Raw genomic sequence first — 13,422 nt, forward strand, 5'->3', positions numbered from 1 at the left:
GACAGTAGAGAACAACAATATTTGAAGATATTGACATTTGAAATAGCAATTAGTTAGAGGCACAATCGATGGCAGGTAATTACATGTAATATGGAGTTCAAAGTTTTTAATGTGACATAATCGTTTGATATTTAGAGACTACTTGCCAAAAAAAATTGGAAAAATGAAAAGAACTGCTCATTTACTCGGTAGAATATTCACATATAAATTTCTCCTTGATTCATAACAATAGCCAAAATAGGCACAATGAATGTCATCTTTACAGCTTCAGCATCTCTTGGAGAGCGAGTATCAAAATTATGTAGAAATTAGTTCTACAATTAGGTCGACCAATATGAGACTTAATGAAGCCCAATTTACAAATAAGTACCAAAAATATTCACTATCTTTCTCGTAGCTTTCCAACAGCATCTTTGCATTAACAGGAGCCCTAAAACACCATCTCATAAATAAACCAAGGCAAATATCATATGCATTGGCAGACATTTAGCAACTGAAAGATTTACAAACTGCCAAAACACCCTAACTTCAACTGTACCAGTCAAGTGCCGAGATTAGGAGGCAGTGACGACAATGGAGGACCTCGCGAATATCTCCATTCACCGCATGCTGAACATTTCTCCAGTTTCACGCTATTCTCTAAGGTACAGAATTTACAGGACCAGAATTTATACTTCACTGATATATCTTTCGGCTTCAGGGTTTCACATGCTTCACATACTAGAGCCAGTGGCTGCAAAGTTTTCATGATTAACATTAATGAATACTGAGTACAATATACCACCTTCATCTCCATGATGTTTGCATGGCAAGAAGTTTCAGTACATATTAAGAAAATTGTAAAACAACAAAAAAATCTAGGCTAAAAAAATTGATCAATTTTGCCCTTAACCTGCTACAAATTAGTTCATCCATTGATGTGAATTACGAAACATAAAGTGTTAATGCTTTAATGTGATCATACTAACAATCACAAGAATGAAAAAAATAAATATTCTGCAGGTGTAAGTAGATAATTTAACAAGGGATAGTGACCAAAGCAAACATTTTGACACAGATCGCCATTTAACAAGATGTACGAAAAATACACATAAATTTCTAAAGGGTGACTTACAGGGTTCAACAGGGTGCATGTTTCACAAGTCCATGTGGCAGATTCGCCATGCGTGTTCCCCGCATCAAGATTAGTTGTCAGCCCAGAGGATGAGGCGCTCATGGATACAGATGATGAACTGGCATTGGAGCCAATGGATCCTTTATTTAATTTTGCGCCATAAGCATCAACTGAGGCAGAATTTTCATCGTTGCTTAAATCAATTAGATTGGTAATGTCACAATTCCAAGACCTTTTCCGAGATGCTGCAGCTCCAGAGACATTGTTAGAATTTGAACTGGCACTAGCAGATGAACTGGCATGGGAACCAATGGATCTTTTACTTGATGTTGTGTTATGAAAATTAGTTGAGGTAGAATTTACATTGTTGCTTAAATCAATGAGATTTGTAACATCATTCTGAGACCTGTTCCAAGATGCGTTGTTACTATCAGAGGTATTTGCACTGGCAGCAGCTGGCCCACACGGCCCCCCTGTTTCCAAGAGATCAGAATCCCCCAAATCTTCAGCAAAGCCACCAGAAACGGAAGCACACCATATTTCATCCTGTAGTCTCCTTTCAGCTGCCATGGCAGCAGCTTGAACAGGGCTTAATGCAGACATTATGTTTTTATCACCACCAAGCCGTAAAGGTCCAGATGGTAGAAGGGAATTCAGACGTTTTCTGTTTTCAGCAGCAGCAACGGCTGTTTTGTGGAGGGAAGCTAGAGGTGGCTGGCGAGAAAACCCACCTAAACGTTTTCCAGGAAGATCAAAACCTTCTCCTGTTCCAGATATTCCATTGGACATCAATTCCTCACATTCCTGCATTTGATGGGGAAAAAGTAAATGACTAGGAGAAGAAACTACATAACCTGCTTATGTAATGGCTTATTTTAAAGTTTTGGATAAACTATGTAAAAAAATATTCTGCACAAAATACACAGATAAAACATGTATTGAAGTGTTCCCAAGATAACAAGTCATGCATTTAACTACCCTAAGGGGATGGCAATTCCTTTCATGAGTATCTGGTACCTAAGCAGAGAGCAAACATTGTTTGAATGAACAGATTTTGATGCCCAAAAAGATCCTGATTTGTGATGGTCCAGCCATATATTTCAATAACATTTCAATTTAAAATTTCAAATATAACAATTAATAAACTCATGTTGTATGAACTAGAGTTTCTAGAAAGTAAAATGTTACTTTATAGTCAACTCACACATTAATAAACCGCTTCCACTTTATAAGCTCATAAAGACTGTCACATAACTAAAACTATGTATGTAAACTTGATGCTGACCTTTCTAAGCTGATCCCATAGCTGATAGAAACTCGCATTATGAGGACCATGGGCATTATGGCAAAGCTCGTGAAGCATTGTATCCAATACTTCATGAAATGAGTAAAACTCTAACTCCCTGTCAGGTCTCCGAAGCCTCAACTTTACTTCTACCCCACGATTAACATTCAATCCAAGAAGTTCATTCCTCTTGGGACTGCAAGGCCAGTAAGTGAATTTCTATTACATTGATGAGATGCAATATAGAAACTAAAAATCCAGCCAAACCCAAAAGATCTGAAAATTAAACATTGTATGCGCGTGTGCGTGTGTGTGTGCTGCAATACTCAGATTTTTATTCAACCCAAGGACACCATGCTTGTCCCTATTATAACATTATAGACAAAACAATAGGGTGCTAGAAACCTGAAATGTTTCATCCTGTATACTCAACTGCATATGATCGTTCTTTCTTGAATCTAGGTACAGTGGCACGAGGTTCAGTAGTGCAGACTAAGCTCAAGAATGCTATAAAATGCACATGGTCTACATACAATCAAATTCTATCAAGAGTCCATTATTTATACAACAAGAACATCAAAATTTTATAATCATGTCACAATCACCTAACAAAGTCTCATAGCAACAACCATCTAACATCTACACTTTCCTACTACATTAAATCGAACTCGAAAGAAAATCCAAAGTTCAAATAACAATTACCTACAAACACAATCATGCTTCAAAAATCAAAACAATATGAAAAAATAGAAATATTAACTCCAATCCTTCAACAACCAACAAATTTGGAAATTTTACAGTAATGAGAAAACCTAAACAACAAAATTCACACTTACATTAAACAAATTGATGCAAAAAAATTAGGGAAAAAATCAAAAAGGGCGGGAGACATACTACATTTCAGAGAGAACTTTAACCCGCCAATTATGTTTGCGCATAATGGGTTGAACCTGTTTAGCAATGCGCTCAAGAATTTGCTTTGCTTCATCTTGTCGCGGTTTCCTTTTCAAAGCTCTGGTTTCCCATACTTTGTTAAGATCACCTAATTGCATTTTCTGGAATTTGAGTGTAAATTATGAACCCTAATTTTGACGAATTCCTCCCCTTTTCCGGGAACCCCAAATTAATTACCTTTGAATTTTAGTTTCGAAGATTAATTCGATAATTTGGGTTTGAATCGTTAGATGGAATTAGGGTTCATATTGATTTTCCTGGAAGAATTCAATTCAGTTAGAATTGTGGGCGGCAATAGTTTGAATAAAATGCACAAAAGCAGAATGTTTTGAGTTGTGTACCTTGTGTCTGTGTATATTTGAATTGAGGCCGTACGCTTGTACGAGTATTTTATTTTTTCCGATCTGAACTTATTTGGATTATGAATTTAAATTTTAGGGGAAACGAAAGTTAGACTCGATTATGCAATCAATTTAATTTTGTAAATTATTCCATTGAAATTCAAGAGCATTATTAATAATTGAACTTCACCCATAAAGATCAACATGATATTTTAAAAAATTGAAATCGCATGGACTTGATCCACTCATATTTTATAGAACCATCTTACTTCGTAGTTTTTATTTATTTTTATTTTTTTATCCATGAACCTAATTTATCTTAGTTTATGGTTCTAAGCTAATCTATACTTAATTTAATTGTGAATTAATGCAAATTATCCCTAACTAATTTGAGCATATAAGAAGTTATATGCCTTGAAGTAAAAGGAATTAAATGAGTGAAAATATACTTCAAGGAAACAACACTGGCATATATTTTTTTTGAAAAAAAAAAGCTTATAACATAAACTTTGGTCCGGATTTTTTGTTTTTCAAAATCATATGATATATGGTATATTATGAATCAAAATAGATTAAATTTAGTAAAATCATGTTAATTTTGCAAACTGGTAACAGAAAAGTGAATCATTTTTTCTTGTTTTAAAAAAACTAGAAAACAAAAAACAAGTAATTTCGGGCGTGTTTGGCATCGTTTTTTGTTCTTAGTTTTATGTGTTTTTGAAAACCAAAAATAGAAAACAAGAAAAAGGTGTTTCCACTTTTTTGTTGTCAGTTTTCAAAATTATCATGATTTTAATAAGTTTGACTAATTTTTAATTCATGTACCATATAATTTTAAAAAACAAAAAACAAGAAAACAGAAAACCACAGTGATACCAAATGAACCCTTCCATGTTTGTTTATTGTTTAGAATTACAAACATCCCACCCATATTAGTTGATAAGCCCATTAGTGATCAATTTTACTCGTGTAAAACCATCCAATCTTATATTAGTAGGCGAAAAGCCGAAAAGCTCAACTTTTGAGATTAAACTAGTTTTTAGGCCTGGGCGATGCCCTGGATTATTACATGAAATTAAATGATCATTAATATACATTGTAATTTATGATTTAATTTTCTTTGAATGAATATGTGTTTTTTTTCAAAAATAATTAAACCATGTGTGTGTGTGAGTTTGTTTAATACTTTAATCTCCCATATAATACTTTAATCTCCCATGATTATTATATAATCAATAGCTAATCACTTTAATAATTTTCATTACAGAGGAAACTTAAGAGTTAAGAGGAACAACAAACCGACAACTTCAAAAGCTGTTCTTAGATTGGTCATAAGTCTACTAGGATTAAAGATTTAAAGCTCAACCCTTGACTTAAGCTTAAGCTAATCTTTCTGGTTAGAAGTCTTAGAACCCTCAAACCCAAAACTTGTTACAAATTCCAACGACCTTTTTCTCTCTCCTCCCCAACTCACTGTTCTAGTGCTCTACACCTTCTTCTTCTTCTTCATGATACAATTCTTTCAAAACCAATAAAAAATAAAAATAAAAGGAAAAAATAAGTGCCCAAAGGGCCAAAGTTTCAATCTTTAATAATTTATCCTCAATTTTTTTGTGGGATTTATTGAATTGATTTGAGAGAAAAAGAGTTAATTGAATTGGGTGTTTTTGTTTTCTGGGTTTTGAGATCAAATAACAAAGGGGTTAATAAAATCATTGAAAAATGTCAGGAATTGCTCTAATATTAGATCTGATGAGGAAAAATCCCAACTTTTATTCAACACATACTTTGCATTCAGTTGGTTCATTATCTGCTAAAGCTGCGGTCTCTGGCGCTGCCGCTTCTGTTCTTGCCTCTTACCCTTTTGGGTTTAAGGCTTTTCTTGGAAGGTAATTTTATTTTTTCCTAATTGTAATTTAATATTTATAAAAAATTGAGATCATATAATGGTTTTTTGGTTAATTGATGTTGTTTTATATACTTTGGATGCTATGTAATGGGGTTTTGGTTAATTGATGTTGGTATGTCTTGATTTTAATTTTTATTTGCATATTAATTGATATTATATGGTTGGAGTATTGTCAATTGAATACGGAGTAAACGAGTAAATTGGTTATTTGTGAGCAGTGTGAATGGAGATTTTCATATATTCCTGCCTCCCTTAAGTTTATGGGGTTGTTTGATTGTAGACTTCGATTAGCGGTGTCCAATTTCGAGTAAATTTGAGCCTTTATCTGTTAAAGAATGTGGATAGTGGGTTATACATTGTATTCCTTATAATATGAGCTATAAAGTTGTAATCTTTGTCATTGGTTTGATTGTAAGTAACTGAACTAAATTGAATTGTTATGTTTAGTCTGACTTTAGAGTCCTGTTGACATTGTAAGGCGAGGTCGGATACATGAATTATTCAGCACATTGGGTGTTTACACTCTTACTAAGCCGTGTTCTAGATTTCATCTTCAATCTGTATTTGTATCAGTCAATCATAGTGGGCATGTGACTGTTATCCTTAGTGTAAAAGAACCTCAGTATTTGGTAGAGGATTTGATTATACTGCCGTGTTATTATTATCTCATGTATAGTGTCTACTGCTTTGTATTTTTGAGCTGAAGAGTTTGTATTGAATGGGGATATACTGGTTTAAAAAATTTTGGAAAGAAAGAAGCTTTAAACGGTGTAGCTGTCTTTGGTTCTTGATTTCTGTTGGACAAATTTAAGAGCCTATGGTGTCCAAGTCTTGAAACTTTTAGTGCCGTGCCAAAGTTGTTTCATAGTGGTTGCATGAAACAAGTTGTGATCTTTCTAACAAAACAATACTATGTTTTTGTCTTTGTTCTTGTTTCATTTCGTTTTTGAATTGATCGTTCATTCCTGTTACAAACAAAAGCATCCTAAGATAAATAGCTTCTGGTTCGGGATTTATATACTTATCCTTGTCTATTTATTTTTGAGGGATTGTGATTTGATGTACTGTGTTATTTATAGGTTCTTTGTTCACCTTGTTCACCTAATGAACTTTATATAATGGTCTACAGCAATACCAGAATTGCTTATTGTGATGCTGGTACAACATGGGATGAGGGTCACATCGCTGAGGCTTATGATGAGCATGTTTCCAAGAATAATGACGCTTCTAGATATACTTTTGAGCCTGAATCCCTATCATACTCTGGAAAAGTCTATAACTATGAACTAAAATCACTTTTCTCCGCCTTTCATCCAAGTACATTTGCGCTTACAGCCTTGAGATCATTTTTAATGTTTTATTTACCACTTTTGGAGCCTCGTGCGGCATTGGAGGATGATGATGAAGATTTCCTTGCTGATAATACAGAAGAGAGGCATGTAGACTTGATTACTCCCTTCCACAAGGCAGTGAGGCAAACTTTTCGTGAGGTTTGTTCTATTTACTATTCCATTTCTACATTTGCCTTCTTTTTCCGTTAAGTACAACTTTGGGCCGATGAATGGTGATTTAGAAAGTATTTGTATGTGAGATTTAACTACCTTTCCCTAAATTGTGATAATAACCATTATGTATATGCTGATGTTATCTTGTGGGCATCGTTTGTCTCCATGTATGTGATAATATCCAATATATATAGATTTCAAATAAGGCTTTCTAATTAATTTGCTTATAGTCTTAATAAATTGCTTCATTTGTCTGCCTTAATTCTCATAAATTATGATATATTTGTAGTAAAAAGGTGTCTCTCAATCGGCAGGCTGCTATAAATGAGCGAAAGTACCATTATTGAAATTTTATCTAATAAGAAATGTTGAGGCCTTGCATCGAGTTTTGTAGTTTATTAGGAGATTATAAAGTGCCTATTTCTGTGTATTAGGAGAGAGTTTCACTTTTGAGATGATAGTATGTTTACATTGGTTCTTTGCAGTTCAGGTTCTTGTTAAGTACATTGAATTATTACTGCTTTGATTCCCACTGTAGATTTTCTAACATATCTCCTCATTCATTGTCCCCGAAAAATAATGAACTTATGTAGATTTTATTTTTTCTCATCTCTAACTCTAAGTAACACCCCCCTCCAACAAGTATTTGGGAGTAAGGCTTTGTTTTTATTTTCTTATTGTTATGATATTGGTTTGATTGTAATTGAACTCTGTTGTTTTATTGTGCATCTTGTATATGATGCTAGATTGTTAAAACTACAGCAATGTATCATATATGGTCACAAATTATACTGTTCATTCAAAAAAGAAAAACGAGTCTTTGTTACCCCTTTTCTTGTATAGTCATGCTGTGATAAATGTGCTATTGCTTGTGTATATTGTGAGTGTACCCTTCATTGTATCTTCCTTTTGCACTGAGACTGTCTGTTTTTCCTTAAATCTCAGAGTACTGTCATTACTACTAGGAGGGTGTTGGAAAGACTAGCCGTCTCTTATCTCTCCCAACGGATGGCATGGAAGCTTATCAAAGGTATGCTGTATACTCGGCTAATTTTTTTTTTCCACTTTACCTTTGCTATTGGAACTATATATATAAGTAGGAAAAAAATTGAACATTTACTGACATCAGCTAATATATTGCTTTGCCATTTGTCTGTAGATGCTTCTAAATCTGCTGTGCGTAAGGCAGAGCGAGGACTGCCAACAACTTCTTACATGTGTGCTGTTACTAGAACAACTGCCAGAGGTGATTCTTCGATTATTAATTTTCCCTCTTACTTAACTTTTTGAGATTTTCAATTCTGACTTCATCTCTGCTTGATCCTTGCTTGGGGGGTGAATTTTTATTTTCCCATTGGAGCAGCTCACTGTCTAGGAGTAGCAGCACCTTGGATTTTTCAAGTTGGATATGATGTCTACAAAACCATCTTACGTCTATTTTGGTACTCTAAGGACGATATAGAAGAAGTTAATACAACAGAGGAACTTCAGCTTCTTGGTAGGAAGATATATGCTGTAACCCTCAAATGCACTGCGTCGTTAATCTTTGCTGCCATCGGGGCAGGCCTTGGTGCATCATTGACACGTGACATACATCCTAAATCTGGTCAATGGCTTGGTAAGAACTTCAATACTACCACAAACCCTCAGCTAGATGTTATTTCAGTTTGGATTCTTTATAAATTGCCAAATTTCAAAAGGATTTTTATTTTCTATTCCACTGTGCCCCCTTTATGTAAGTTTTCCATTACAATGTGCCGTCATCCTTACTTTCCATGTGAACTCACAGGTTGTGCTGCTGGAGATATGGCGGGTCCAGTAATTGTAGCATTGTGTTTCGACAAGCTTCTTTCTCCGGCAGTGTAGACTTCTATGGATATTGCTCATCTCTACACACTATCTCATGTGCCTCAGGACCAGATTTTGTATACTAGAATTGTTTATTTTTGCAGTATAACAGTCATCAGCCTCAAGGTTAGTTGCTCTGAGGCTCCAGAACATCAATTCATAACAGACTTCAACTCTTATCAATTTCAGATATCTTTTTTTCTCTTTTTAATCTCCTGAATAATGACTTCTTTTCAAAAGATCCTAACAGCTGCTGAGCCCTTTTCTTTCATATAGTGATTTATAGTCTAGAAAGTCAAAACTCATTAGGGAGATTTTCCTGATATTGTGCTCATGTTAATTGTATCTGTAATCATAAAACCTCAGCAGCAGCAGCAACATTCTGATCCTTTTGGTCAATTATTGTCTCGTTTTTGTTGTACGTTTCTATTATCAAGTTCAGCAAAATGGAAGTATTTGGAAGTTTTCTGATTGTTTACAGGGAACTGATTTAGTAACACTCCTCTGGTTTATATCTGCAATTCCTGTCGAATGAAGCGATTCTTGTTCGATAAGAGGGTGCACAGACATAAGCCAGAATGCTAAAATCAGTTCCTAGTTTAACCAATTTTGACTTGCTAGTGTTCACCTAACCTGAAGGCTTTGGTAGTTGTCGTTGCGAGACTGCGAATTTTGAATCCTCAGTTTTAATCTGTTATTGATTGCCTTGATTTACTGTAGGTAAAATAAATGACAGCATTGCAAATTGGTGAAATTGACAGTAATTAGTTTACACATTGGAATAATTAGTTTATATTGACTAAAAAGTTGATGGAGATAACTGTTAAGTTCATGAATCTGAAACCTTGGCAACATCATTCTTCTTCATCTATTCTTAACTTGCAACTGACAACTATTATTTGCTTACTTGCATTCAATTCTGATGACTTAATGATAATCTTAAAGAACAAATTGGTGGGAAAATGACTATAATATAAAGGATAACAGTGATAGATGTTGTTGGCTTGTCCTAGTTCAAAAGTGGATGTTAGCTTAGCTCAAGTAGTATAACTTTGATGTGTAGTTTATTGTATACAACTATACAAGTATATTTAATTTATACACACATTGTTTGAATTATGCGAGTTTCCATAGTATTCCCTATAGAATAGGCGCGGTGTTCACTTTGTCTATTCTATCCAAAGGCTATGTGCATCTGCCATGCATGTGATTATTAATTCCGAATAGAGGGGGCATATGATTCTATCTAGACACAATAATTTAGACGTAAAAGATTTTGTGTCAAATATTTGCAATTGTATGTTCTTGTAAGAAACAAAAATGTAAAATGCTCTAAGAATGTAGATACAAACTCTAAAACACAAAAAATTCAGTCTCAAGTAGCACTATCAAGTATCCCAAATCATAACCACAGCAATCACCCCAACTCCCAAAACAACAGCCAAAAACCTATAAAATGGAGTATTTACCCCAACTTTGTTATGAGGAGTATAACCCTTAGCTAACAAATGGTTGATTGAAACATACACAAACACCCCACAAGCAATCCCCATGGATATAGCAAAGATCCAATCAGCCACCGTGCCCTGGGCTGTCTGATCGATGATGATACCTATGGCAACACCAATAGGGCTCGAGATGGCAAATGCAAACGCGTATGATGCACAGGACAGTAAAGGCCTGTCAGGGATCATACGAAGGAGGGCTATAGCCATTGCGATGGCAGCAAAGATTTTGTGTAGGGAGATTGTCCATAGGGCTTTCCAAGCATCTGCTTTGGTTTCGGATACTCCGATTGCTATGCCTTCAAAGACTGAGTGGAAGCATAAGGCTGTTATTAGGAGGATGGTGTCTCCTAGAGAGCTTGCTGTTGCTAACCTTGCATTGGCAAAGTGGTTAGTGCTATGACTAGCCTGCATAAGCAAAAAAAATGTATCAAAAGCCGAGGTAAATTGAATTATTCGCCTTCTCATAGGTCACATTTAATTTTAATGGTCAAAACTCGTTAAATTTTGAGCATGGCTTGTATATACTATACCTCAGAATGATTTGTTGAATTTGTATGCTGGTTGGTTTTCTGATTTGGAAGTCCCTCTGCTATCAAAAAACATTAAAACATTAGAAACCTGGAAGTTTATACTAGTATTAACTAACATGTTAAAACATTATATTGAAACTTTTATACAAACATATTAATTGAAGCATGTAAATAAAGTTTTTTTTTTTTTGAGAAAATTATGGTCAATTGCTTCAAAATTGAGCTTTTCCTCTCCTATACTGAAAATCATTATAAAAAAATAAAAACCTCATGATCATGGAATTCTTGTTCCTACAGTAAATTATTTACTTGTATTAACTAACGACCCAAATTCTGCGCTAAAATCACGCACTTTTACTCCTTAAGTCACAATTCAGACCAAAATTAATAAAAAAGTTTTTATATGAAAGACAATAGACTCTTGTTTTAAGGAAAAAAACGTATTAAGGTACACGCGGATGCATGTAAGAATTCTTTCGACAAGGGCGAATTCGAACACATATAATCTCAATGGATATATCTTTTAAAAACACCCTAAAAATTCCCAATACGACACAAGTACCTATACAAACGTCGTACTAATCATTTTTTGAACGAGTCTAACAATCATATGTATGCAACTTTACCTTCATCAGAACTAAACTAACTAAACTAAACTAAAACGACAACCAAAAACCGAAAACCAAACATCAAATTACACACATAAAAATAAAAACAAACATACCTTCAATCCCATTATTGTTGGAGTGAGAAGCTTGAATGTTACTCTTTCTAAAAACATAGGTAATGACACAATCAGCCAACAAAGTAAGCAAATACCCAAAACAAGCCAACATAAAAGCAAAAGGGTATTCTTTTTCAGTCAAATCTTGAAAAGTTTCATTTGCATCACTCAAAAAATGCATCAACGCAGTTCCCAAGAATACTCCTCCAGCAAATTGAGTTCCTAGGACCAAAAACGCGTCGTTCCATTTCAAAAAATAAGGGGAAATACCCCCTATAAAAGTTCCTAGGAAAATTATTATGAGACACCATATTTTTACTATGATTAGTGATTTTTCTCTGAGATTGGGATGATTGGACGGTGTTGATGTGTCCTGATCTTGGTGGCCACTGTGGGCTGAGATGCAGGGGATTATTATTGTGATGATGAGAAGAAGAAGAGGAGAGAGAAAGTTGGTGGTTTTGGTAGTCATTTTGGTGGAGAATTGGAGAGAGAAATTAAATTGATTTTGTTTGGTTTTTATAAGTTGATCACGTGAGTTTTTTGTACTGCAAAGAAAGGACAAATTTAGATTAGTGGTACTACAATCTTTGTAAAGTAGCTTAATAGGTGATTAATAAATAATAATGTTTAGTTTATACACTCGAGTGCTTGATTGTGTATGTAATGGAGGGTGCACCATTAGCATTGTGCACTTAAACCCGCCCAAGTGTAACGTATAATTTGATTATGAGGATCATTGCAATGACTTTTTAGTCTGAATGAGTTTAAAAGAGTGATTCGAACATGTGACTAATTGTACACAGGCCTGGCCATTGGTCTTTGTCAATAAGCTAAAACCTTGTTGGTGGGGTTAGTTTAATGTGGAAAGAAGATTAGTGTGATAATTAGTGTGAGAATTTAGAGATTAATATGTTGGGTAGTACAATGATAGGGAAGTTTAGGAAAGAAGAAAAGAGTACTGCATTAATGTATAGTATTGGTTGCAACTTGCAATTAATTAGTTGGCACTTTTGACAACAAATATTTCAACAATATACTTTTCTAAGAAATTGCGTGATCAAGTATGAGGGTCAAGGATTCATATTCTAGGTTGATGATGTTCAATTGTCTGCGTCAAATTTGTTTGGAAGGTACTTCATCACAAAAAAATTGATTAATGATATTGGTATAAATATGGTGTGATGAGTAAATGTAACATGTTTTGAGAAAAAAGATGGAAAATGCAACATGAATTTCTTTGCCTTAGAATAAGTTATGTTACAACATAATTTAGTTCGTGTTATTTTATGAGAACGAAGTTGTAAGGTGTTAGGATTATTTTCTAACCATCAAAATTGACACAGTTCTTTTTTGTACAAATAGTATTCCGCAAATGATCTATTCAATAATATGAGACGACCAGACGTTATGTTTAGCCTATATATAGATTACTCGTTACTCAATACTCATTTACGGTGATTTCATGTGAAAGTAGATATTGTGTGACATAAAAATAGTTTATTGATCAAAGTAAGGTGGCTAAGCTATTACTCCTATTATATAAGCACAAATAGTTGAACCGCTGTTGTTGCAGTTGGTATCAATTGATGGCTTTAACCACCTACCCTAACAGAACTACTAGAACTATTAGAAGTAAACACGAAAATATCCAACCGATTATAGGCTGACTTACTGACTTACTTCAATATAGTTTGACAAGTT

At 34.3% G+C, this 13,422-nt stretch overlaps 3 protein-coding genes across 4 annotated transcripts; 1 reads left to right on the top strand and 2 right to left on the bottom strand.

Moving 5' to 3' along the window:
• Window positions 1-196: 196 nt before the first annotated feature.
• LOC110706966 lies at window positions 197-4,148 on the bottom strand. Its single transcript, XM_021884978.1, has 4 exons — window positions 3,294-4,148; window positions 2,400-2,595; window positions 1,115-1,918; window positions 197-733 (listed from the first exon to the last, which is right to left on the bottom strand). The coding sequence occupies exons 1-4, from the start codon at window positions 3,449-3,451 to the stop codon at window positions 542-544; spliced, it is 1,350 nt and encodes a 449-aa protein (XP_021740670.1). The 5' UTR covers window positions 3,452-4,148; the 3' UTR covers window positions 197-541.
• An 820-nt stretch (window positions 4,149-4,968) lies between these two features.
• Window positions 4,969-9,375, top strand: LOC110706967. The gene is made up of 6 exons (XM_021884979.1): window positions 4,969-5,583; window positions 6,733-7,093; window positions 8,054-8,138; window positions 8,268-8,354; window positions 8,472-8,726; window positions 8,898-9,375. Exons 1-6 carry the CDS (start codon window positions 5,417-5,419, stop codon window positions 8,972-8,974), a joined length of 1,032 nt encoding a protein of 343 aa, XP_021740671.1. The 5' UTR covers window positions 4,969-5,416; the 3' UTR covers window positions 8,975-9,375.
• A 935-nt stretch (window positions 9,376-10,310) lies between these two features.
• Window positions 10,311-12,338, bottom strand: LOC110706968 (zinc transporter 11). 2 transcript variants are annotated; one of them, XM_021884980.1, is made up of 3 exons: window positions 11,719-12,338; window positions 10,995-11,053; window positions 10,311-10,869 (listed from the first exon to the last, which is right to left on the bottom strand). In XM_021884980.1, exons 1-3 carry the CDS (start codon window positions 12,188-12,190, stop codon window positions 10,345-10,347), a joined length of 1,056 nt encoding a protein of 351 aa, XP_021740672.1. In that variant the 5' UTR covers window positions 12,191-12,338; the 3' UTR covers window positions 10,311-10,344. The 2 variants fall into 2 exon arrangements, with proteins under 2 accessions (XP_021740672.1, XP_021740673.1); XM_021884981.1 differs by having other exon boundaries at window positions 10,995-11,050; window positions 11,719-12,323.
• Window positions 12,339-13,422: the final 1,084 nt, after the last annotated feature.

This window comes from Chenopodium quinoa, unplaced genomic scaffold (assembly GCF_001683475.1).
Source record: "Chenopodium quinoa cultivar QQ74 unplaced genomic scaffold, ASM168347v1, whole genome shotgun sequence".
Lineage (NCBI taxonomy): Eukaryota > Viridiplantae > Streptophyta > Magnoliopsida > Caryophyllales > Amaranthaceae > Chenopodium > Chenopodium quinoa.

Bases quoted from the DNA above. Each gene is read 5' to 3' on its own strand.
- LOC110706966 (XM_021884978.1), bottom strand. From the start codon at position 3,451: ATGCAATTAGGTGATCTTAACAAAGTATGGGAAACCAGAGCTTTGAAA. The intron at 1,919-2,399 runs GTCAGCATCAAG...CATCAAATGCAG, and splicing joins TATGGGATCAGCTTAGAAAG to GAATGTGAGGAATTGATGTC. The intron at 734-1,114 runs GTAAGTCACCCT...AAAACTTTGCAG, and splicing joins CATGCACCCTGTTGAACCCT to CCACTGGCTCTAGTATGTGA.
- LOC110706967 (XM_021884979.1), top strand. From the start codon at position 5,417: ATGTCAGGAATTGCTCTAATATTAGATCTGATGAGGAAAAATCCCAAC. The intron at 8,139-8,267 runs GTATGCTGTATA...ATTTGTCTGTAG, and splicing joins GGCATGGAAGCTTATCAAAG to ATGCTTCTAAATCTGCTGTG. The intron at 8,727-8,897 runs GTAAGAACTTCA...GTGAACTCACAG, and splicing joins TAAATCTGGTCAATGGCTTG to GTTGTGCTGCTGGAGATATG.
- LOC110706968 (XM_021884980.1), bottom strand. From the start codon at position 12,190: ATGACTACCAAAACCACCAACTTTCTCTCTCCTCTTCTTCTTCTCATC. The intron at 11,054-11,718 runs GTATGTTTGTTT...GTTTTTTGATAG, and splicing joins CAACAATAATGGGATTGAAG to CAGAGGGACTTCCAAATCAG. The intron at 10,870-10,994 runs GTATAGTATATA...TTGCTTATGCAG, and splicing joins ATTCAACAAATCATTCTGAG to GCTAGTCATAGCACTAACCA.